At 35.8% G+C, this 26,668-nt stretch overlaps 2 protein-coding genes across 2 annotated transcripts; one reads left to right on the top strand and one right to left on the bottom strand.

Annotated features, from left to right (window-relative positions):
• Window positions 1-20,621: 20,621 nt before the first annotated feature.
• On the top strand, window positions 20,622-22,147 carry LOC121728557 (ribose-5-phosphate isomerase). The gene has a single exon (XM_042116728.1). It carries the CDS (start codon window positions 20,820-20,822, stop codon window positions 21,621-21,623), a length of 804 nt encoding a protein of 267 aa, XP_041972662.1. The 5' UTR covers window positions 20,622-20,819; the 3' UTR covers window positions 21,624-22,147.
• A 425-nt stretch (window positions 22,148-22,572) lies between these two features.
• LOC121728558 (caltractin) lies at window positions 22,573-23,734 on the bottom strand. The gene is made up of 3 exons (XM_042116729.1): window positions 23,603-23,734; window positions 23,152-23,524; window positions 22,573-22,984 (listed from the first exon to the last, which is right to left on the bottom strand). Exons 1-3 carry the CDS (start codon window positions 23,603-23,605, stop codon window positions 22,821-22,823), a joined length of 540 nt encoding a protein of 179 aa, XP_041972663.1. The 5' UTR covers window positions 23,606-23,734; the 3' UTR covers window positions 22,573-22,820.
• Between the last annotated feature and the right edge of the window lie 2,934 nt (window positions 23,735-26,668).

The following is a 26,668-nucleotide window of genomic DNA, read 5'->3' as shown; positions in this document are numbered from 1 at the left end:
ATAGTCATCATGCCTATTGTATCATTCACTCATCTTTTTAGGGTTCCGTACCCAAAGGGTAAAACGGGACCCTATTACTGAGACTTCGATGTCTGTCCGTCTGTCTGTCTGGCTGTATCTCAAGAACGACTATAGCTAGCCTTCTGAAATTTTCACAGATTGTGCACTTTTGTTGCCGCTATAACAACAAACACTAAAAACAAAATAAAATTAATATTTAAGAGGGGCTCCCATACAACAATACAACAAACTTGATTTTTTTTGGCCTTTTTTGCTCGTAATCAATAATGGCAACATGTACACGCTTGAAATTTTCACAAAGTCCTTAATTGTATGTGTACTTTAATGATTAATAATAATATTAAAATAAAATAAAAAATTAAGGGGGGCTTCCATACAAAAAAACACAATTTTTGGCCTATTTTTTCTCCATAACGGTACGTCCGACTCGCACTTGGCCGATTATTTTTGTGTGCGTGTGTTGTGCATGTTACTGAACTCCTCCTTAACTGCTGGACCGATTTTGATGATTCTTTATTGTGTGTGTTTTGAGAATGGTTTAGATTCATATTTTGGTACGCTGGAAAATGCCCTTTTAATTATTTTTTGTGTAATGTATGTACCTAGTTATGTACAGACTGGACAAAGGCTTTTTGTATATTTATAATTTCCTATCATCACATTCCTCTTAGTGATCGACGCATTCCTCATCCGCTTCGTCATCCGCATCCTCTTCCTCAAAAAATATCCTCTTCCTCATCCGCATCCTCTAAATTGCGCGTGACAATTCCTCTTCCTCCTTCTCTTCCTCATAATCACTTCCTCAACAACCCTAGTAAGTATGAGAGTATGAATAAAGCTAAGTATCGGAAATAAACATCCCATGGACATGATATTAGACATTGTTTTGACTACAATATCCGCTTATCCAAGAAGATTGACAAAAATTACCAAATTTACAGTAATAATATACACTTTTCATGACTTTTTCCACTTTTATTAATAAACAATTATGTTTTACACGACCGGTTTCGATAAAATCATTATCAGGTGTAAAGTATATTATTACTGTGAAACATGAATTTCCACAAAGAAGTTCCGGTACATTCAATATCATTACCAAATATTTTAATCATGTTATTATTGTTCAAAATAATTGGTCCATATTAAAAGTGTGCTGAAGTTAAAAGTTCGTAATATAATACTTGAAACAGAATTCCCGCCTCGGCAACTTTCGTACCTCAGTTGAGTTTTCTTTGCAAATTAAGAGCCAACTCTTTGTTAAAATACCGATTGATTTCTCACTAAGATATTTAAAGGAATTTCCTTATTAGAGCCGAGAAGTGCTGACTAGGAGCGAGATTTTAAAAAGTTGCTTTCATCGCTTGTTATTAGCAGTAATCGATGGAGTTTATTGTACTTATGGACTCTTGAAAATTAGTAATCAATGTAAATAAAAATGAAATTTCCATATTTTGGTTAGTCGCCCTAAAACTTAAAACCGGATGAACCGATTTGACTAATTTTACTTTTTAGGCTTGAAATATTCGTAGAAGTCTAGGGAAAGTTTAGGGATAGTGTAAGGAAATTGGTGCAAAATTCACCGAGTTAGGTAAGTATAGACTAGTTGTTAATTTAAAAATTTAACGCCTCTTTGACATGTCCGTAGTCAAAGAAATTATATAATAAACTGTATATTATATTATATACTATATATATTTTAAGACTCATTTTAGCGATAGACGTTAAAAATTTGAGACTAGGTACTATTGGGTTACGTATGTAAAACGGATTTCCCTAGAGTAAATGTTAAACTGGGAGAGCTAATCAAAAAAATGATTATGAAATGAGGATGTTTGGTATGAAATAGTAGTGAGGGTGCGTAACCCGTGAAAAGGAAACGGTGTTCTTTACGAGCTATTCCGCGGAACCAATATTTCTCCGCGACAGAGCTCGCCGCCATAAAATAAAACGAAAAATTCCCTCCCAGACGCCGTGGAAATCATAAGAGGGATTTTATGAGTATCGCCTTTTATATTTCCCGGTCGAAAGTTAATTATTAAATTCATTCGGTATTGTGCTTTGGTTCACATGCTTTGATAGGGCGTTTGTACTTAATATTTTTTGTGAGTAGCTGTAAAAGCTATTTAGATTTATATCTAAATAACTTTTATAACTGGATAATATTTCTCATCTTAAATCTAAATATTTAGATTTAAGGCTATAAATATTATTTCGACCGTGATGAAAAAATATAATTGTATTGTTTCGAGAATTCTACACTCTGGCTTAACTTGTCAGCTAATTAATAAATATATAGACAAATTCCTTAAAATGCCTTTATATGCATAAAAAATGAAATAAAATATGATAAAAGCAATACCAGCACTCTTAGCACGACCACCAGTAGAAATGCGAAAGTATGGACAAACTGTGGAGATAAACTTAAGGTAGCGTTCCGATCTTTTTTTCTTTCCCAAAAATTCAATTAAAATACCACTTTATGGCAGACTATAGTCCTAAAAATTCAAATAATATCCTACTCTATGACATATACTATAGTCTGTCATAAAGCGGCATTTTAATTGAATTTGTGTCGGTCGCGATTGGCCGCCGTAAAGATCGGAACGGCACCTTTAGTTTATGTCCACAGTTTGTCTTTCAATCAGTTTGTCAATACTTTCGCATTTCTACTGGTGGCCGTGCTAAGGCTACTGGAAAAAATTAATATCACAAAGACGTATATTATATGAGTCGTAAATCGTAATACAAATCACAGTATAAAATATGTCAAACAGTAGAATAACACACCCGTGCTCTTGAAATGAAATTTGAGTAACATGTGAGGAAATTGATTTATAGGCATTTGACAGACCCACGTCATTTGGTCGGATCATGTCAATTTAATGTTAATTGTGATCTGTCAGCTGGGTTTGATGCGACCAAATTACGTAGACCCCCATCTGCCTATAAATCAACTTATCTGATAGTACGATTTTATTCCAACATACAGCTTTAAGTTTTAACACAATTTGAATTTTAAGACATAGCAAAATAGTATTATAATATAATTATTATACGTCGAACGACGCCAAATTTTTCAACTTTGACCAATCGGCATCGATAAGGTTCCAAATCCGTTGCATCTCGATGTGTTAACATGTTAAGGTCAAATTAGGTGACATTCGATTCATTCAGGTCGATTTTAACATATTGTTTTAGGCGTAGTACACTAATAGTCTGGTAATGCATTAAAACCTTGTAAAAATCATCATATTTATTTTACAATAGCGGAATCGATGCGTGCGTGTGCCTGACTGCTAACGACTGTATATGGTAACATATATTGTGCTTATACAGGGTACCATACGACAAATACTTGACAAAATACTCTGCCAATTCCGCCGCACCGCCCTCAATTGTTGGAGATGAAAAATGGTCTATTAGGATTGTTGGGAACAAATGCGTGGCTGAGGACCATGATTACGCTTTGTTTTTTGGATTAAGTACAACAAAAAATCATACGATTCCAGAATTTATTCGCGGTTTTTCCCCCGGGGTAGAATTGAGCCTAATTAAAATAATTAAGGAGGTGGCTGGATTTTTTGTTTTGTTAAATTGTTTTAGTAGCATTCAGAATACAGATAGATAGAGAAAAGCTCTTCATTGTTCATGAAGAAGTACAGAATAAATAGAAGTTTATTATATTTCCAGTTTGTTATTGTGATTTCAGCTAAGAATTATATTTACTTCATTAGATTCAGCGAGCCGCGAGATTATTCCAAAAATAAAATTTTAACATTTTTGGAAAAATCAACAAAAATTTCCTCGAAAATGTAACATTATTCAATATGTCCAATAAATGTAAATTATAGAGTGGAGTATCAAAGCGGAATCATCGGAACTGGAACTCAATAAAAGGCTGTTTCCGATCGCGATTCCAACTTTGACGAGATAATAACGGTGTCAAAACTCGCAGCTAACTTGCCGTGTCGTTCCGCCCCCCTGACTTCGCACAGTATACATTGTATACAGTAGTGTTCTATTAAATAAATAAAGCTTTATTGAATTCCATACAGTATTGAGTTTACATAAAAAATATCTAGAAGCAAATTAATTTAAATCAGAATATCAGATGTCAATGTGTTCTATTGTATACAATTTATACTGTGTATTGTGTTCGTACATAATATTTATAGTGGACGTTTAGTATCGTTATATAAAATCCTAATTAATCCTAATACTAATATTATAAATGCCAAAGTGTGTATGTTACCTTTTTAAATTTAAACCGCTAATCCAATTTTGATGAAATTTTGTATGGATGTAGGTACTGTGAGTCCCGGGAAAGGACATAGGATACTTTTTAGCCCCAAAAAATGTACGGTTTCCACGATTTTGTGTGCGACATCTCGTACACAATAATATACATATAATCGTGATTTTCTAATAACTAACAAGCAGAACTAAGTTTTCAGAATTTCAGAATATTATACGTGCCCTTTTGAGAGAAATTTAAGGAACTAGACCGAGTTACTCTCCTATATATTTTTGTATTGTGGTCTTGCCTAGTTGGTTTGTCATTGTTTCAACTTTCAACCCATTTTTACAACGAAAATATATACATTTTAAAATACGTATAAAATATACTATTAAAATGATACCATATGATGCGGTGAACTTCGAATCACTTTGCTCCTACTATAAATATCCCTTAGGCATACAAAAACTAGATTTCATTGCTTTTTAGAGCTTCATGTTACGATTCCCGTGATATTAAAATTTTGGCCTAAGCCAAAATTTTAATATCACGGGAATCGTAAATTTTTCCGAGATAAAAGTATCTTATGTCCTTTTCCCGCATTAAAAGTATCTCCATTCTCCTTACCAAAATTTCAGCAAAATCGGTTCTTTGGTTTATATGTGCAAAAATGTGTCTGTTTGTTTGGCATAACAAACAGACACATTTTCGCATTTAAAATATTAGTATAATATAAGTATAGATAAAGTAAATGATGGATAAATTATTTTTCTAGCAAAAGTGTGAACGAGGACTTAGCTATAGTCCTCGTTAGTAAACTATAAGACGGACACTAATTAATATCAGTAATGTGTATCGCAGGGAGTTTATAATCTGATAAGTTATCAGGTAATCTGAGGCGAGATGAATGGCTATTAATTAATTAGGAATCCCTTCGCGATGACACCCTGGCGACCCATTTGTTAATTAACATTACTCATTTGGATAAACTTTTCAATTAACGCACGTATCGCCGTTGTGTCACCTGAGCCTCGATTCTACTACGGTAGAAACTCGATTAATAGGACTAATTGTCATTCGGATATTCGAAAATCCGGATAATTGATTGTATTAAAAGCTAGTTCCCGAACCGGTGGTAGGCACTATATAATAGTTTAGAATTTCGATTTTCAAAAAGTGTACGATACTCATTTCGAATAAAACGCAATTTTTTTAAATGAAAAACAATGGGTTCGATGCGCATATGTACAGTACGCCTTGAACACTATTGCCATTTAATCCGTTTCTTTTAAAACAGCCAAATAGTATTAAAAATATAAATAAAACAATCAAAATATTGTAATAACTACAAGGCTTTTTAAATTTTATAAGATTACCACTTTATAGTTTGTTAGGAAACGGACTAAATCAAATAAGAAATAATATTAATGTTGCGAAAAATAAATTTTCTTTCTGCCGCCTAAAATTAATTTTCTCCGCCGGTTTTTCTCGCCGGGTTAGTTCCCGAACCGGTGGTAGGCACCATACTTCCAACGTTAAAAAAATAATTGTAAAAAATTAACTCTGAATAAAAATTATTTGATTTTGATTTTAAAAGAATCAAAATTATACATTTCCCGTAAGTATTCTTTTTTTGAAATGGTAATTTTGCTCGAGTTTGAAAGATTTGGTAAGAGCAGAAGACTGAAATACATGTATAACTTGCAGTCTATAAATGAACTGAACTTTCAAAAGTTTCAACGCAATGCTAAATACATCATCATCTTATAGTATTGGATCCGACCGTAAAATCCTGCAGGAATCGTTTTTTTCGATCAAATATATTTTAAAATAATCTTTAGAACGTATAGAATGGATTAATGTTGGGTTGCCTTGTCAAAAGTAGCCACAAGTACCTCTTTAAGTTGAATGTTCATCAGATAAATGCATAATTTGCATGTATATTTTTTTTCAGTATATTTTACATCATTTGAAAGAAAATGACGTGAGAAAATAAGGTATAAATGGTTGCCGGCTCTAAGTCAGCCGCAACCTAGGGTTGCCAGCCCGTAAACAGACATAGTTCATCATCAAAATTGAAGCATCGATTTTTTTAATAATTTTGATACCAAATTAAAGTTTTATGCATCTTATACATGAATATCCATGGTTGCCAGTTGCACGATAGCCGCAAACTGGGGTTGCCATCACTTTTGTATATGACAAATGTTCAGGCCTACAATTATTATGCCTGGCATTATTTGAGGATGTCGAGAACTCGCAAAATTTGTATTTTTATTTAACAGGCGTTTTAATTTTTATGTGTATTGTCCTGTCATTCCTCAATGTCATTCCTTAATTCTCTTACTTTTCTATTGAATACACGCAAGTTTGTATTACGGGCTTTCATTTTGCTCAATTAGAGGTACTTGCGGCTACTTTTGACAAGGCAACCCAACATTAATCCATTCTATACGTTCTAAGGATTATTTTAAAATATATGTGATCGAAAAAAACGATTCATGCAGAATTTTACGGTCGGATCTTAGGATATTAATACATCATAATATAATTATATTTCAATACTTATCTAATATTAGTTTGCAAAATGAGATTGTTATGACTTATGAGACAATCTTGGTAATTAAGCATACTAGTACGATAATAATATTAATTCCTGATTCAAAACAACTGCTAAGCCGTTATATTTATACATATATAAGGTAAGGAAAACCATAACAATAGACAATAGTTACAAAAAGAAACAGTTAAAGTTTAAAATAGTTTAAATCAACGGTGGAAAAAAAAACAAAAACATTTCGGCATTTAAGGAAACGTTTTTTCGTTTGTTTAAATGTATAATTGCCGGTTATCTGTCTTTTGACACCCGAGCCTTAAAGAGCTATTCAGTAATCCGTGTATTAAGAATTATGCGTGGCGAGGGATTTGTAACGCGTTTTCCTCTATTTTCCGAGAGTCCCGCCGCCTCCAGGGATTCCATTCCGAAAAACCTCCATAAATATGTCTTACAGTATTTGTATCTTCCTCGGAGGATCGTTAGCACTGTTTTTCTTTTTTATCGCAGCCAGTATACATCTGCTCCGAACAAAGGCAGATTAAGAATCCGCAATATATAGCCAGTAAAACGCGATGTTTAAGAAGTAACAAAATATATTTCAGCCAATTGTATTTTTTATAAAAAATATTATCACCGGTAACTTTGTTACGCAGAAATTCGTTTTTCGCATGGAAACTGTACATTTTCCTTAATAAATCTATCATATTATACGTAAGTATATACTTTAGGTCCTAGGACCTAGGACCTAAAGTATCTGTATAACAAACATCTAAATCAGATAAACGTGAAGTGATTTGAGTAAACTTAAAAAGTCTTACAAGTTACAAAGTACTTCTTCATCGAAGAGCATCGTATCTGGTAAAATTGAAATAAAAATTAAACATAAATGGCAAAAACATTTGTTTATAGTTCATTATAGGATCTAATAGTACTAAAATCAAAGCGTAAGACAAGGATCTGTTGAAAGCAAAGTCGTGTAAAATGGTCCGAGATTTTATACACCAGACCGCATCTAGGGTCCGGATCGTATTGACCGGATTCACTCAATATACTTACATTCAAAGTGTCTACTCATTTTATTACAGAGTTTAAAGTAAACCATGCAGTCTCATATTATTTTCATAAGTTTAGTAATAAATTGTTTAACATCAAAATTAAAAGGAATAACTAGGTTTATTTTGAAATACTCTGTGGATATTTTTATCTTAGATAATTACTTATTATTAAGTTTTAATTTTGGTATAAAGATCTTTAATACTAACCTAAGTTCTTTGCATGCTCTCACTTGATTTCCAAATATCCGTGCCAATGAATTTGCCGCCAACATACGTTTTCTTTATTTTTAAGTCACTGATTATTTTTTTAAACTTATTAATAATATAATGGCTGAGAAAAATACCCTAAAAAGTATTGTTTGATCTTAACAAACAAGACTTTTTTATCTGGACATAAGCCATTATGTACTTATAGTAATCACGTGCTATTTGTGTGTGATCTGCCGATCAAATAGCCCCGTTAGTTATTCACGTAGCTCACGTAGCGGGGGCGGGGGCGGAGGCGGGAGCGGGGCGTATAAATCAAACTCGCCACTCGCCATCGCTTATGCATTATTTTATTTGTGCGAGTCCGTTGAATAGGTAATAACTGTAGCAGGTGAAACGGGCCGAATGCGTCTGGAATTTGAATTGCACGCAAATATGCGCGGCGGCCCACTGTACCGACTCCATCAGATCGCTGTGCGTAATTGAATATTCATTTTCACTAACTACCTATTATCAACGATTCTGTTTATGCTGAAGTTTCGTTAAGTAAACGCTGTAAATAAAATATTATAACTATTGTAAGCGGCCCTACGATACGATTGTAAGTGATTAAAAGGCATTTAAAAAGATTGTATTGAAGAGCAACGCTGTAAATTAATATTGTTGAGTTGAAGCAACATTCAGTATCTACGAATGTTTTAATTAAACATTCGTCTGTACAACTCTGGAATGAAATGTCACCAGTAGTATTTCCGGACCAATACGACCTGGAAACCTTGAAGAAGAGAGCGTATTCCCTCTTAAAACGCCGGCAACGCACCTGCAGCTCTTATGATGTTGCGAGTGTAGTTGGGCGACGGTAGTTGCTTTCTATCAGGTGACTCGTTTGCTCGTTTGCACCGTTATTTTATAAAAAAAATACTTTCCTCTCTATTTTAGTCGATGCCAAGATACCTAATAGTTTCTTAATCAAATAAACCGAAATGAGCAATCAGTACAGGCAATTTCCTAGAACAATGTGGAAAGAACAAATTATTCGGACTTTATAGGTTTAGCTACGAGTAGTTGTGTGGGACCGCCGCGCGACAGAGCAGAAAATTCACTCCAACCCTCGCCCTGTCCCGACCGTCGCAGGCCTCGCAGCGCGTGTCTGCTCGAGACGTTTTGTTTTAATTATTGCATCACTACCTTTCCTTTTGTAACAAATTAACATTATTATATAAATAAGACATAAGTAGGAGCTTTGGAATCAAACATGGAGACGTCTTTTTCTAGTATTTTAAATCTTTCGCGTAAACAAATTCCCATAAAATTAACATACATTCTGGTATCTATTATATTTTGTACACGGCAAAATTTTCTACATTGAAAATAATAAAAGTGATGCTTTCCTACATTTCGGGGACGACTGGCGAAGCGTAATCACACAATTCGGATAAAGTGAGCAATAACTATTTGTATAACAAATGAGCTATTCGTTTAATTAAATACAAACGCTCCCCGTTAACTGTTAATGTTAATAAAATGGGAAACGAAATGATCATAATTACGTCGGACGTTTTTACCGTATTGTTGCCCCTCGGAATCACCTGGCATTACTGTGAAACGCCAAACGAGACCATTCAGCCGAGTATCTGGTATAATAACTTTCGTAATTACGATAACCCCAATACGTATTGTTAAATAGATCGCTCGTTACAATGATCGCTGTTTTCGAGTTGAAAATGCATTTAAGAGGGCGACTAACCCTAAAAATCAAACATCGTCCTTCTCTCTTCACACTCACGCCCGTCTTTCATATGCCAGGTGAAAAAGGACGACGCGGATTCATCGCCAAATTAGTTTTTTCTCAATAACTCGATAAATATACAACATTTTAAAAATCCGCTAGGTCGACCTCTCAATGACAGAATTTTATACAATGTGTTAAATATTAACTTAGTTATGCACGGTTATGGCAATAAATGAAAAATTCGTGAAAATTTGATACATCTTTGTGATTTTTTTCTATTGAGAAAATTTTAAGATATCGTGTTTTTGCTCAGATCGAATTCTCGGAAATATAATGTAGTATCTAATTTTAGAAAATGAAACAATTCGGGGCTTATTTTCAAATATGAATGTATAAAATAAAGTATAAAATGAATTATAAAATCGACACTTTAGGGTTAGTCGCCCCCTTAAGTAAGGCAAAGACAATCGCGACAATTCGGGTGTATTTTTTCGAGACAAACATACTAATTCGTTTCTTCTGTTCAAACAACACGTAGAATAAAATAACTATTCAAACATCGCAACCGACGTAAGCTAGTATCCAATAAAGCTATCCGGAATGAAATAACATTTGCGAAAGCACCATCTGGCCGACAGCTCAAAATACAGTCAAAACGTGATCTATGTTACAGCGCCAGAAATACACGTTTCTATAAATTCAACTGGACATGAGCTATGCAATAAAATGTATACTCGTGAAATATTACAACGTAATGTACATTTAAATGTAACTAATTAGCGGCAGCGCCCAGGAGAATTCGAAGGAAAATCGAGTAATAATTTTTCTGTATTCAAAGGATCTTAAAAAAGTTTTTCGTGTAATGGAGATCGTGCCCTGTGGCCCCTAGGGCAACGGATTCCCGCACAAAGGACTGAACAAAAAGGTTCCACCGTCACACGAACATTGTAAAACTTGCCCTCCTCCTCATGTGTCAAGTGACAAACAAATCCCAACTTTGATCCCAAAACTTAAGCTCTATTTTCCTCTTATCGAATGTTTTTCCTACATTTTTTGAATCCGATAATACGACCTTAGTGTCGGGATCATGGTTTACTACAAATTGTATTAGAGTAGTAGATTTAACTATAATTTATATGTCGACTTGAACTCGACCGAAACCTTACGTCCCTTCAAATAGGGGTGCGATCGGATAGTTGCTATCAAAGTGTCTACGTTTTATTTTTTAACTACTTGTAAGAAATAATATATTGTTTGGCATGTTAACTACTTGTCTTGAACGCATGACTTGTAATAATATAGACCGTATATTATCATACTAAGGTAGAGATAATAGTAAATGTACAGTAGCAATATTTGTAAATTTTTAGTAAGTATAATTGCTAAAATTGTGTAAGTTACAGGAAATAAAAGGTTTTTATTTTTACTTTAAATTGTAAATTGTAAAAACGCGTGCTTACGCACCACAATGTTAGTTAATATTATTGTTTTAAAAGTTCTAATAATGCACTGCACCAATTTTAGCTTTAAAGTTTCAGGACCCAACTCCTTATACCTCTTTTGACTTACTTAAAAACTATATAGCTCACAAACGAGTCTATGTAGCCTCCTACACAGACAGACAGACAGACAGACAGTTGGCAAGCGGCGGCTGTCTCCGTCAGAGCACGCGGCTGACGGGACGTCTGTTACTCAGACATCGATTACCCGGGGCCCCGGGCAGGGGCACCCACTTGCGGATGTGTTCTGCGGGGCTAAAATGATCCCTTTGGAGAATAATACCTATTATTATGAATCATAATAATATGATTCATTTTTTTTAAATCGCAAATTGCAAGTCTACTTGCAACAATTCATGTCTAGTAATTCGTACTAATTTGACATAATATTTTGTCAGATTGACAGTTTTGACAATTCATTTGCTGAATTGATTGAGAGGAATTGCTAAATGTGACCATTTTAGCCCTGCTTGCGCCTTGTAGTCTATCATAATTCATACTGCGATAGTACACTGTACTTTGAATTTTGATACTAGGATAAATAGTGATCGCTTTGAAGCGTTTGTGTACTAACCCGCATTTTTTGTTGAGCTATGAATGCAGTCTTGTTCTAAAATATGATCTAATGAATATGGCCGCATTTTTAACTTTTCACACATTTCAGAGTGGTGTTGGCGCTGCTGCGGTACTGCAGCTCGTCGAGGATGTTTTCCGACGCCTGCGTGGATTGTTTTTATACGACCATGCGGAAGCGGTGCACATCTCTGGCGCGCAGGGTGAGGGGCAGCGACAACACCATTCTGAAAGTGTTAGCAAACAGGTTTGACTTTGAGTATATGAATCATTGTTCAGTGATTCATATGCCGAAAGTCACTACTTTGCACATATGAATCGTTGAGCGATGGTTCATAATATTATGCTTAAAGTCTACTTTTGATACTTAATTCTAAATTCTATTTAAAGTAAATTTCATTGCAATTTAAAGATATGACCTGTATGGTTGCAATAAAAGATTTATTTATTTATATTTATAACTCATTACGTTTTTTTGTGGGATGGTACACAAATTCTTAACAGCGTCCATATTATTACTGCAACGTTGTCCCACTAGAGGCAGTGTTCGACGTTTGACAACGTTTCTATCAATATTTTGATATTACGTATGTCATGTGTGTGTGATTTTGCTCAGATTGTTGTCTATTATAGACAACAAGCACATATAGACTGTCTATATGTGCTAGCGGCGCCCTCTGCTCCTACTTTTGCGTAGTATTGAGGTAGAACATACGGTATGTATTGAGGTAGAACATACGGTATGTATTTTAACTCACTTATTTATAGTGATCATTTGCATAGGTCTACCAGAATCTGATGGCAAAAAGTGAGAAAGTAAATTGACTCTAGCAATACCGGCGTACTAAATTGGAATAAAACATTTTGATCCTTTTTTGCCTTATAGCGGCTGATTCTGTGTGTTAAACATGCAAATATAAAAATGTATCCAATGATCAAGGATATTTTTTGAAAATCTGCCGTCAAAAGCCATCAGATTCTGGTAGACCTATAATAAGTTTGACTCTCGGAAAAGAGGTTTTCGTCGATACAACGATACGCCCGCGAGGTCGGAACACGCCGGTAATTCCCCGAGCCCTGTATCAAATCTTAAAATCGCTCCGTATTGTTGTCTTTTGTGTCCCGGCTCGCATTCGTTTTCCATCGCACACCATTATTCACATTAAGTGGATAGATCTCGGGTCAGATCCAGGCACAAGAAAAGCACAAAAAGTGCCCGCTTTATCCGAGCATGATAAATCTACTTCAAATCCGAGAATGGCGTCTTTTATGAAGGAAATTGAAATAAACCGACCGTGCGGATAACGGCTAAGTAAGATCGGGATCCCTTAAGAATATATTGGAGAATCATTTTCATTCATCATACCATCACCCATCCAAAAATATCTAATGCATTGTAGTGAGTGCGCGAGGGAGGATCTTTCTTTGGCGTTATATTTTGTAAGATTGTTTTTCCTAACCATTATTCTCCTTGAAATTCTACGCCAGCTGTAAACATGTTTGTCGGGATGGTGCTCTTGATTGTCCGGTCAAAGATATCATTGTATCGGATCTCCTTTAGCTCTCGAGATCTCAGAGTGCAAACTAGTACTTACAACAGCTTCTAGCTTTCAAGTTTGCTTATTGATACTGTCACTACGTCGTAGTAAATGCATATCACTTAAGAATGATTTATGCAACTAAATCCTACCACCGAGGTTAACATGAAGAAGAAATTATGTCATTGTACCTATCTGCTTAGCCAAATAGTAACTTAACAAGTACTGCATAATATCTACCAGGACATAAAATAATTTCAACCCAATCACTATATCGGCAATTGTCTTATTTTGACGACGTTCCCGAAGTACATTAGTAACACGCTAGTCTTCGGTCTTAACAACCTCTTATTTTACGTACATTATTTTTCGAAAAATTCGCAACATACGCTCTAAACTGAAAAGATATTGGAAAAATTCTCTAACAGAATATACGGGCTAGGATATCTAAAGCCCTGTTTTAGTGGTGGAGACGAAATCGAGCGTGAAATAGTTACCACATGAAACGGTTGTCTCGCGAACAAACGAAATAGCATATTACTCGCTGGTGTTTGGCGGAAAATTGGCTACTACAGTTGGATTGTGTTTCTATACGCTTACAAAATTGCAACGTCCATTATGTTCTTCGGCACGATACGATAAGCACATACAATATTGAATTGTTTCATCATCATTAACGGTAGTTCAGTCTCGGTTTAAGGTGATAGTATACTGCAGGTAGACTTAGTCCAGGTTTGTACATACAAAAAACATAAGTACAAAAAATTTTGCTCTGTTGCTGGCTCACATGAGCCCCCCTTAATTTTTTATTTTATTTTAATATTATTACTAAATATTAAAGAACAATCACGTTTCTTGTATCGGATGCCCCTCTTAAATATTAATTTTATGTTGTTTTTAGTATTTGTTGTTATAGCGGCCACAGATATACACAATCTGTGAAAATTTCAATTATCTAGCTATTACCGTTCTTGAGTTACAGCCTGGAGACAGACAGACGGACAGACAACGAAGTCTTAGTAATAGGGTCCCGTCTTTACCCTTTGGGTATGGAACCCTAAAAACTACGTACTACGTAGCTCGCAGGCTACATAATAAAGGCGTAGGCAGCTACGTACATGCCTAAAAATCTACGTACTACGTAGCTCGGAAGCTCCAGACGTAACTACGACCTAGGTGCTAGTTGCTACGTAACGCAGAGGCTACAAACATAGCTAAAAAAACTACGTACTACGTAGTTTGCAGGCTACGGGCGTAGGCAGCTACGAACATGACTAAAAATCTACCTGCTACGAAGCTCGCAAGCTACGACCCTATACGCTACGCACCTCGTAATTGCCTACGAGTTGCTTTAGCCATTTCGTAGACTACCGAATGGACAGTCATGGACATGGCTAAATACTAATAACTCCCCACACCAGTTTCGGTGACGGTCGCCAGTTTCAGACCAGTTACGCAGGAGTAATTTTATAGTGCCCAAGTGTGTGCACAGTACACAAGAGCACTCTCTATTCCTTTTCTCTCATAACGCAGTGGGATGGACGACCGACACGACTGGCGAGAGATCAGGCGCAGGACCGATTTTTACATGCCCATCCGACGCATGGATCATCTTACTTGTCAATGCAGACTGATCGCCTGATTGTCTGACAACTTGTCAGACAATCAGGTGATCAGTCTGCATTGTCCTAACGAAACTTGGAAATAACAATGTGTTTCCAACACGTGGAACGAACCTACGAGTCAAGAGCCACGCTCTGAACCACTGGACCACGGAGGCGTTACATGGCTAAAGACTATGATGACTACATGTATGAAGTGTATGTATCTATGCGGACCAATCCGCTACATAGTAGCTGTTAAATAATAAAATATGGGTTGCGAGGTGCTAAGCTTGCTTTTGATTTGGAAGGTGCAGAGACAGAGAATAAAACACGTCCGCAAATAATCTGTGTCCGCAATATTCTGTCTACTCTGACATTGGTCAAGTCGAATTAATTTAGGCGCCTACCACACGTGCATGCTTGACTACAGATTTGCTTGCGCATACCAGCTTGAACACTGAACATTGTGCATGTAGTTGGTAAAATAGTAGTACGCGCAAGCCCCAAAGTTTGGCTTGATGGTTTTTAAACTTGCTTGAAATTAAGGCATGCGCAAGCCTTCGTGTAGGAACTTGTCTGCGAGTGTGGTTGGACGTTCAGTGTTCAAGCCGCTCTTTGTCAGTCAAATGGTGTTAAAATGCGCGCACGCTGCTATAAAATGGCAGAATAACGTCCATATTATATTAAATCGTCAGTTTGCAACTGAATTCATTGAATTATAAAAATCTCTGCTCGCTCCGTGAAAGATCAAATCGAAAGATTATTCCGACAGGAATAAAAAAAATACGCATAAGATATTTTATTTATGCATTATCAATTTTGTCACTAGCAAACACTGGATAAATAAAAGCAGAAGAAATAGTTCTTCTTTGAGAAACATTGTTTATACGCCGACGATCTCGGCAAGAATATGGCTTGCGCATGCATGTGGTAGATAAGTCAGTCTTACGTCTTTTCATGCGAGAAGCATGCGCTAGAAAAAAATTTTTGTGGCCTAAAATGGCCTGTGGTATAAAAAAGCTTGAGTACTACTGGTATAAGCTCTTTAAAAAAAGTTTAGTTTTGTACTTAAGAGGATATCACAGCGGCTAGAGAAATGAAAAAAAAGTACGTGTAATATCTATAGCTGTCTCCCTTACCTCAAGCCTATACCGCAGAACGCGATAGAGACAACTGCAGAAAATCCAGAAAATCAACGATTCGTTGTCCCCTGATTCCTTCTCCAAAACTTAACCGATTTAAGTACTTTTTTCATTAAAGATTAAAAGAAGGCTTGAGCTGTGTTCCTATGTTTTGCTTTTTTTGTATAATCTATCCAAATCTGTTTTCTGGACGTTTGAACACAGTGGAAAATCTGGCCATTTTTTTGGGTTTTTGAACGTTCATATCTTATTTAATAATTAAATTATGAAAAAAAAGAAAACATAGGGACATTGTATTAGTGGCCGTAGATATTCAGGAAAAAAATTATAACTCTACTAGCATTATCTAGGGAGGAAACAGGGGACAACGTTTGTATGGAAAAAATGGCGGTGTGGAATCCTCTTAAGGCGCATAGAGTCCTCGATGACCTTGGACGTTTTTAGGTCCCCTGCCCTGCATTCCCCGCACGAAAACATCGAACGTAGATTACTAGCGCGCGGCGCGGCGCGAATGACGAACTTCGCACTCTTTACTTATCACTGCCTAATTCGACGGTCGCTACATATAAAGCTACATGTCAAAAGTAGTGGTTTTCAGGAAAATCATTTTTAAGATTCAAACTGTTACTGTAGATTATCATAAAACAAAGACACAATATTTTTTGTTGCTGTGTAAAGTTTAATGTAGGCAGTATGCCGTTTGTAATGATATACCTAAAACAATTACAAATATTTGTAACAATGCAATGTTTCCGCCAAAATTGCAAGATGACCGTTTTTACGCTGACAATAATTCAAGACTGCCTTTAACGGTTAAGTCGTACATGTCAATTTTTACGTTGAAATATTTAAAATATATTATAATATTATGTCGCAGTCATCTGGTTTAATCTGCGACTCGATTGAATCACTAGCGCATTCATTGAATGATACCTTATATTTAATGACTAAAGGACAACTCGTCAAGACGTTGACCGTAATGTCTCGACTAAAAGTCATAATAATTATAGAGAAGTCGTTAAGTGGCATGATATAATTTTTAAGTAGCCGTTGACGGGGTAGTTATAACAAAGACTTATATTTAAACTGAGTTTATTAAAATAGGTAAATCTACGCTGTTAAACAAAGACATAATGAGGTTAAAAACTGATTTTATTTACAAGATGCGTCGTTGCTATGATTTTTAAATATTTTTTTTTTATAAAATAAGGGAGCAAACGAGCAAACGGGTCACCTGATGGAAAGCAACTACCATTGCCCATGGACGCTCGCAACATCAGAAGAGCTGCAGGTGCGTTGCCGGCCTTGTAAGAGGGTATACGCTTTCTTCTTAAAGGTTTGCAGGTTGTATAGGCCCGAAAATACTGCTGGTGACAGTTCGTTCCAGAGTTTTACAGTGCGCGGCAGAAAGTTACGCGAAAAGCGCACGGTGGAAGACGGCCACTCATCAAGGTGATTAGGATGGTATATTTTTCGCGTGAAATGATAGCGAACAGTTGCAGGAGGTATGATATTATATTATGATATTTTTGCAAAGTCTACGTTAACTTAGAGTAAGTAAGTAGACAAAAAACCATTCGAAAATCATTCTCAATGTTCTTGCAAAGCCACAAACATAAAAATATTTTCTTTTATGTTTATAAATAAATAATTATAATATTATATTTTCAAGTTTTTAGGTTTCCAAGCTTAATGGTTGAAAACAGGAGCCTATTTGACTTTATATCTGTCGTCTATCACCAAGCTTTACCTAAAGAACCGTAATAAAGAAATTTTCCCAAATTAAGTATTTTTGTTGGCGCTATTAGAACAAAATATTTTAGTAAAATTAAAATAAAATTAATTATTATTATTGTGGGGGCCTCATACAACAACAACGCGATTTCTTTGCTCTATATCCATTACAATGGCACTGATGGTTGTTCATTATGAAATGAAGCTTCAGTCTCCAGTGCAGCTATTATTTCACGTTGCTGATTACCCAAAGACTCATATTAGTTTGAAATTGACAGAATTTGTGGCACGAGTCGCACTGAAAAAGAACAAAAGTCTCGTAATAACTGAACGTATAATATGATAACAAGTCTATAAATTACTCGCTGCCTCATAGGTAGAAACGGACATGTAAGACATGACTTCATTTACATTGCTAAACTATATTATAAAAAAATACATGTATATAATATATTGTATAATAATAGTACATAATATAAATTCACTGAATATGAGCACACCCGCGTTTAATTAGTCACTCTTATAATAGCTAAGCAAATCAACGAACAAAATAAACTTTTGATACCTGCGCTAATACCAAAAAAGCAAAAAAAAAGTTTGAGAAGCTACTTTTTTTGGTATTAGCAAATAGCGCAAGTATCAAAAGTTTATTGTGTTTTTTCTGTCTACTCTGCCCGCGTGCAGCGCTCCCTGTAAATAAGAACCATAAGAACAAACTGTATGGCATATCCATGTTCGCGCGGAAAGGCGCGTAATTTCAAACGCGGTACAAGACGGTAAGTATAGACTATAGATGTCCGCATCTACCACAGTAAAATCTAACACAACTGTCAACTTGTTGTCATTTACGTCTTCTTATCTTTGGAATTACTTCTGATAGAAAAAAAAATTATGTGGGAGAGCCATGCTTCGGCACGAATGGGCCGGCTCGACCGGAGGAATACCACGTTCTCACAGAAAACCGGCGTGAAACAGCGCTTGCGCTGTGTTTCGCCGAGTGAGTGAGTTTACCGGAGGCCCAATCCCATTTCCTTCCCTACCCTCCTCTATTCCCTTCCCATCCCTTCCCTATTACCCTATTCCCTCTTGAAAGGCCGGCAACGCACCTGCAGCTCTTCTGATGCTGCGAGTGTCCATGGGCGACGGAAGTTGCTTTCCATCAGGTGACCCGTTTGCTGGTTTGCCCCCTTTTATTTTCATTTTTAAAAAAATGTAGGAATAATGCGTCTCATTATATGGAAGTGCATGATGCAGTAAAAAAAGACGGGTTGCACTCCGGTAGTGCCGGCAGAAGTGAAAACTTGATCATTAACGTTGTGCATTATTTTTTTAACACATTTTTTATGAAAATCGAATTTTAAAAAACGATTTTTTTAATTAATCGAAACCCTTACAATTTTTTTTAACCAAATTTATGAAAATCGATTTTTTAAAAATCTTTTTTTTAATTAATCGAAACCCTTACAATCGATTAAAAAATATCGACAATCGAAAAAAAACAATCGATTGTTCGATTAATCGATTTCGATGTTACAACACTACTCTCCAACCGTCTTACGGTTTTTCGATCAGCACGAGAATCTGACGCGAGTTTCACAGTTTTTACACATCCCACAAAAGTGCTCAACGCCGCTAAAGAAGTTTTCACTTCAAAAATTGCTATTTCGGACTTGAGCTTTTATACGTAGGGACCGTCGAAATATTGTAGTGTTCTATGCACACAAACAGACGCTCGATAGCTCGGCAAGGTTTGGCAACGAGAGGCACAACCTCCCCGTCTGAATGCTAGCGGACGACTGCCGCCCGCGCCCGCGCATACCACCTTTGAACCAAATCATTCGTAAATAGTGTTTTTCGATATCTTTCAATAGAAAATATTGTTTGATTTTTATAAAAAATACAGATATTCAAGAATAATAGATTTCAAATATATCTATGAAAAAAAAATATGCATATATCCCAGCCGTTTAGGAGAAGATCCGATTTCAAATTGCAAATCAATGTCACGTATTATTTTTTTATTGAGGCAAGGGTAAGACATACAGCAGCAAAAAATGTTGATATATTAGATGTTGAACTGATCTTTCACATATATTTTTTTCAACTCTTTCCTTACAGAAATGAATAAGTAGTTAGAAAAACAAAATGACCATTTCACGACTCTATTCGCCTTAATATTCTGGCGCAGTGCAGTGCCGCTATCCTTACGCTTTTTTGCAGAGGAAAAAGATTAAACGGAGTTATGCCGGGAATGTGAAAGAGTGATGTTGTGTTATTGAATTATTTTCAAAAAAATGTGTTAACTGGGTTTTTGATGTGTAATATTGGTAGGATATTAACCATTAGATATTCGTTTTCATGCACAAGTGTAGGAAAGTGATGTAATAACCAGAAACGTGCTATTTTGTGTTCCCTCCAAAACTCCATCGAAAGTTTCAGTAAAGCGTTTTTACTGAATCTACTTTACTGAATCGACTGACTTGACTTCTTGACTGTGTTGACTTTTACTTAGACTTTGACTAGACTTTAGACCTGATGTAATAAGAAAACGATGCAAAAAATTGTACTATACTAGAACATTGTTTCCCGCCATTTACTCGAAACTGGCCATGGTTTTATAGCCGAAGTGCCATAATAAGAAAAAAAAAAGATTAAACGTCATGAGAAATGTCAGTCATATTTTGACGTTTGACACATAAGTAAGAAGAAGAAGGAGTTATCAGATATTGTAAAACGTGCGGCGATTACAAATAAAAGATCGTACAAGACGGTTCAAATGTGTATTGAAGTTTAAATATAATTAAATATAAACGTACATCCTACATGTGTCAAGCTGTTTAAAGTGCAATAACCCTTACTGCAAGATTTGTATCATTAATAGTTCGTGACATAACATTCCTAAAAATAAAAGTATCCTATGCGCTTCAAATGCATAGCATTATTTAAAAAAGCGCTTGTTGAAAGTAGCAATATCTGTAGGCCCAATCGCGTGAGTAAAGTGCACAAAAGCATCAATATGTCTTTAGAGCAAGCTAAACAAGTAGCTGCGTACCGGGCCGTCGATGAGTTTGTTACTAACGACTGTGTTTTTGGAGTAGGAAGTGGGTCAACTGTCGTTTATGCAGTGCAACGTTTAGCGGAGCGAGTGGAAACTGAGAATTTGAAGGTGATCTGTATTCCTACGTCCTTCCAAGCGAAACAATTAATCACCAAACATAAACTGATCCTAGGTGAGCTCGAGACCAACCCAGTGATAGATGTGACTATAGATGGCGCCGATGAAGTCGACGCAAATATGACTCTGATCAAAGGTGGCGGAGGATGTTTGCTGCAAGAAAAAATTGTAGCTTCATGTTCCAAAAAGCTTATCATCATAGCCGACTACACAAAGGACTCGGTGAAGTTAGGCGATAGATATAAAAAAGGAATACCGATAGAAGTTGTACCGCTAGCTTATGTGCCTTTAAAAAACAAAATTACATCAATGTTTGGAGGTGAAATCAAATTGAGAAATGCTATTGCCAAAGCAGGGCCTGTTGTCACAGATAATGGTAATTTCATCCTGGACTGGATGTTTGCTAATCAAGACCTCGACTGGGAGACTGTAAACAATGAAATAAAGATGCTACCAGGGGTAGTGGAAGTTGGGTTATTTGTCAAAATGTGTCACAAAGCCTACTTTGGGCAAGCAGAAGGAAATGTACTGGAAAGATCTACTTAAATAACTATATAAACTGATTATGTTATAATCAAATAATATTTTTTTTCACAGTAGGTTTCCATGACTTAAGCATTGTGCAATCCTTATCAGTGTTCTTTGAATCTCAGCCAAACTATTTGTTCAATTGACTGTAACAATAATAACTTTATAATAATTGTTTAAGGGATCCTCTGATATTAACAAATGTTTGTCATAACATCAATCATGTTCATATCCTTAAGTCTAAGCACAAATGAATACAAAATAATTTTTATACTTTTATATTCTTGAGACACAACATAGTGGCAGTTTACAATCATGCTTCTTTAGACATAAAAGCCTTAAAATTAAATACTTAAAAAAAATTGGGAGTCTTCCTAAAATACTTTATAGAAAGATACATGTAAAAAATTTAAAGTTAAGTACTTATATTAAATTTAAAAAATCGGATCTATGAAATGGTTAAAATTGTTATATTTTTATATGTTGGGAGGTTGTAAAAAAATGTTATTACAGTTTTGTCTCGTAATAAATGTTCCTTATGACTTGTGAGTTTATTTTATTTCATTTTAAATAATGTGCACAGTGCACATAGTTCATCTTGAAAGGGGACATATTGTCTTGTACTGTACTTGGTAATAAATAAAATTTAAAACTTAAATAACTGGGTATTATAAATTATAGAATGTGTTATAATAATTTTATTTTTGTTTCTATATAATGTATGCTCTAAAGTTTCAATAGTGTTTCTGTCATACAATTTACTATGGCAGCATAGTATTTGGTTAGGTTATATCATAATTTTAAATTTTAATCAATTCCTCGAATAATACTTTGTTACATTTATGTTTGTGCTAATACTATAAAACACTTCAAGATGTTCACTTTCTTAGAACTAATAGGCCACAAGATTCTAGATTTAAAAATTACTCTTTTAACTATGTAGTCGCAAAAAATAATGTTATTCTGATAGGCTGTATTTACATAGTCAATAATGAAGAGATAGCAAATTATTATAACATGTTATCAGATGATGCAACTTTGAAAATGTAACTCAGAGATTCTTAAGTATTAAACACCTCATGTTATCTTATAATCAAAACATATTCTATGGGCCACATTATCTTCTTGACTGTAATGTAACATCTATACTTTGCAAATACATGGTGTGTGTACAGAATATATCAAACATAGTTGTGCATTCCTCGTCATTATATCTTAGTATAAGCTAGTTTTTTTCATAATACGCAGGAACTCTTCTTGGTTTATCTCACCGTCTCCGTCCCTATCAGCTTCATCAATCATTTCGTGAAGTTCCTCATCTGTTAAGTTTTCACCCAGTTCCCGAGCTACTCTCTTAAGGTTCTTAAAAGATATTTTACCTGCAATAAAGAATCTTGTATTTGAAAAAGAACATTAATTTTTACCTATTAAACATGTTATTTAATATCTAAATCGTGGGAATCGCAGACACAATAGCTTTTCAATTGTTACGATGATAAAATGTGATATTATGCACAAAGGTATTTTTTAACATTGTGTTACTCACCAGTTTCATCGTGATCAAACAATTTGAACGCTTTCATGATTTCTTCCTTGGTATCTTTTTCTGCCATTTTAACAGTCATTAAATCCAAGAAGTCCTCGAATGTCACTTTTCCATCTCCTTTATCTATTTCAGCTATCATTCTTTTTATTTCCTCCTTTTTGGGCTCAAACCCAAGGGCTCGTATTGCAACTTTTAGTTCTTTTGTATCAATTGTCCCGGTGTTTTCAGTATCAAACAAATCGAAAGCCTCCTTGATATCTCTTTTTTGTTCATCTGATAATTCAAACTTCGGTCCAGACTTCTTTCGTACTCCCGTCGTGGGGCCATTATTAGATGTAACAGGTTTTTTCTGTGGATTACTAACTGTTGTAGCCTAAAAAGTTTAAAATTAGTATCCTAGATACGTAAGATAACACGCTACATACAAATCAATCGATTTCCAAATACGAACCATACTGCTTCAGTAAATAGTACTTTAGTAACTGGATTTTATTCTTGTATGAATAACAAACGTAATAGTTAAAGTATGATTATTTAATGCACTTTTATTATTACTCTATTTTATTTGTTTTTAACACAAAATACCAACAACATTCAACAATTTCGAAACTCGCGCAAATGTCAAATTATATTGACATTTGACACGCGACAGCAGTCATTTGTCAAATATTTTTTTATAGCAACTCTGGGCTAGTACAAAAGGAGGATCCTAAAAGTAATAACTTATTATAATTCGTGAATAATATTATCATAATAATAAAGAACGTAAGGACGTGAGTCGGCTCTTTTGAGCTTGTTGTGTTGCATTAAAAAGTAACGAGCTATATAAATACGTCTACGATTTACCTAATGAAAACCGTAGATAAAGGCAAACTGTTATTACATTAAAATCCTAATTCAATGTTATATTCTGATTACATGGTTACAACTTACAACGGATTAGAACAAGTACCTAGTTGTTAGTTTTACTTTAAATTCGGTCAATTATCAATTCTTAACAATCTGACCATAATATAATGTTATTGTGACCCCTGATTCCTCAGCTACGGAATAATTATCAACTGTTCGTTGAGATAAGACAGTAGTTTCAGAGTTCTCAGATTACATTAACTGCCAATTAACAAATAAGTAACTAAAATACTACTTTATTCGTGTTACGTGTGTGGGAGAGTGCCCCAGCCAAAGAGAATATAATAATCACTACAATTAATTTGCCCATACAAATTTGCTTTCAGCGCTGCTACTTTGACAGTGAACTCTCTATAAAGTTGCGCGTGCACTGGATCGGAATCGGAGCGTACGGATTTGTTGCTTTGTATTGATTTGTATGGTACTGCGTGCCCAGTGCACGGCATCGGCATTTCTGCGCCTGAGACCGGAATTTATGCCGATGACGTCATCCGCAGCCGCGTCTATGGGTCAATTTATATATTTAGTGCAGAGTCAAAGCGCATAGAAACAAAGTATCAAAACTGAACATAGAAAATCCAACCTTAACTCCAAAGCGTTAACACACACATTTCATATATACATTAATAACTAAATTGCCGATGCGGAATCCGAATGCAGTGGACGCACCCCATCGGCATTTCGTAAATGACGACGCTCCGTACGCTCCGATTCCGATGCAGTAGACGCGCAGCTTAAGGAACGCATGCACACACTACACACCCTGAAGCAGCTATCCCCAACCCGCGGCCCGCGGCCCGCCGCCGGGATTTTATTTGTGGCCCGCGTGATGTTAGATCATTTTCAAATTCACGCGGCACGCCCAAGTTGTGAATTCTTGTCCACTTTTGAATCGTTAATTTTGAAGAACGTTATTTTATAACCCTACATTTTTTGTTTTGGCCCGCATGAAAAAAAGGTTAGGGACCACTGCCCTGAAATATTATCACTTATATTACACATATATATTTATATATAAATGTCGCAGCCGACTGGTTTAAATAGCTGTTCAATCAAACAACTAGCCCTTTGACTGAACAACGCTATTCAATCACGTCTAGCTTTTATATTGAATATTTTAGTCGCTCAAAACGTTCAACACTACAGCTGATTCAAAAGCCGCCGTCTAATTGAAGTAGTTCAGCGCGCACCGCTGCGGCGCTAGGTGCGTTTTATTTACAATAGGGCGTCAACTAGCAGGTGTTTGTTGGTGTTTGTAGTTGTTTTTCGGAAAGAAAGTAGTTAATAAAAGTTACAAGTGTTACTAAAGAGACAAAAATTGTAGAGGCACATACGAGTGAATCAAAATTTCAACAAATATTCGAGGAGAAATTACGGGATTATGAAATGGATGAACGGAGCCCACCGGAAAGAGGGGTTCGGGGGGCACAGCCCCCCGTCAAAACAAAAACAATCCAGAAAGTCCGAAAGTTGGTTAGGTTAGGTTAGAACTTAAGACCACAACACAGAGGGAGCCGAGCGAGCGCAGCGAGCGTGCTGCGGCAGCGGCCGGCGACCGTCACCAGCCGAAAGGGGGGCTCGGGGGGCGCAGCCCCCCGCCAAAACAAAAACAAACACAATCCAGAAAGTCCAAAAGTCGGTTAGGTTAGAACTGTGACTGTGCTGCGGCCTGCGGCAGCAGCCGGCGACCGCCACAAAACACGCCTCAGAATTTTTTAAGTCAGCTGCGACATAAACACCTCGAAAAATAGAAAATTAATATAAAGAGAACACAAACCTAATAGTCTAAAATGAAGTTGGCTTATACCTAGATCCAGGTACCTATGTAGGCCCATCCTGTAGCTATACCGAGTGGGCGGTGAGCCGTGAGAGCAAGTGAGGCGCTGTCCGTAAACAAAATAGCGCTTCAAATTATAATTTAGCATTTAAACTCACTGACCGAACAATTAACATAGCAAAGGATATGTAGAAAAGTGGACAACATAATAAAAATAATGATCTATATAAAAATATGATTTAATAACAGAAACACGTAGGTTACAATACATATTATCAGACAATTTACAATTAAATCACTCATCATAATCGGCAAAAGCCTCAAACTATATTGCGGAAAATTTACGAATGGATTTCTATTGACACTACGTTTTATTGCAAAAGCGATGCGTGATGGGCAGCGTGGTTTTTACAAAAAAATATGTGTGCGGTACCTTCCAGATCTACTTCAATACCGGAATAAGGCCAACTTTTTACTGTCATAAAATGACGTAATGCATCACGCAGCGCTTTTTTGCAAATTGAAATTGAATGTCAATATAATGGCCCCTCTTCAAGATGGGCCAGCGCTGGGCGATCGAATGGCGCATGCGATGGCTATGCAATTGTCGCAACGTCTCTACAATATGATGGCCGTGTTCAGTTGTGAATTGTGATCTAAACGTCGTTCAAGATGGACGTGTAAGCATTAGCCATTGCGGCAATGCAAAACGTGCATTTTTAATAATTTATGACTTCACCAGATGACCCGGTGAACTTCGTATCACCTCCCTCCTAATATGAACCTTCTCTTGAATTCTACGAATAATTATTTCGAGACTAAAATTAAAAT

Source organism: Aricia agestis, chromosome 7 (assembly GCF_905147365.1).
Source record: "Aricia agestis chromosome 7, ilAriAges1.1, whole genome shotgun sequence".
NCBI classification, from domain to species: domain Eukaryota; kingdom Metazoa; phylum Arthropoda; class Insecta; order Lepidoptera; family Lycaenidae; genus Aricia; species Aricia agestis.
The sequence above is the reverse complement of the archived record's forward strand: the minus strand, read 5'-3'. Positions and strand labels throughout refer to the sequence as shown.

Coding starts and splice junctions, on each gene's coding strand:
- LOC121728557 (XM_042116728.1), top strand. CDS start 20,820: ATGCGCTTCAAATGCATAGCATTATTTAAAAAAGCGCTTGTTGAAAGT.
- LOC121728558 (XM_042116729.1), bottom strand. Junction 22,985..23,151: donor GTTTGATCACGATGAAACTG/GTGAGTAACACA, acceptor TCTTTATTGCAG/GTAAAATATCTTTTAAGAAC.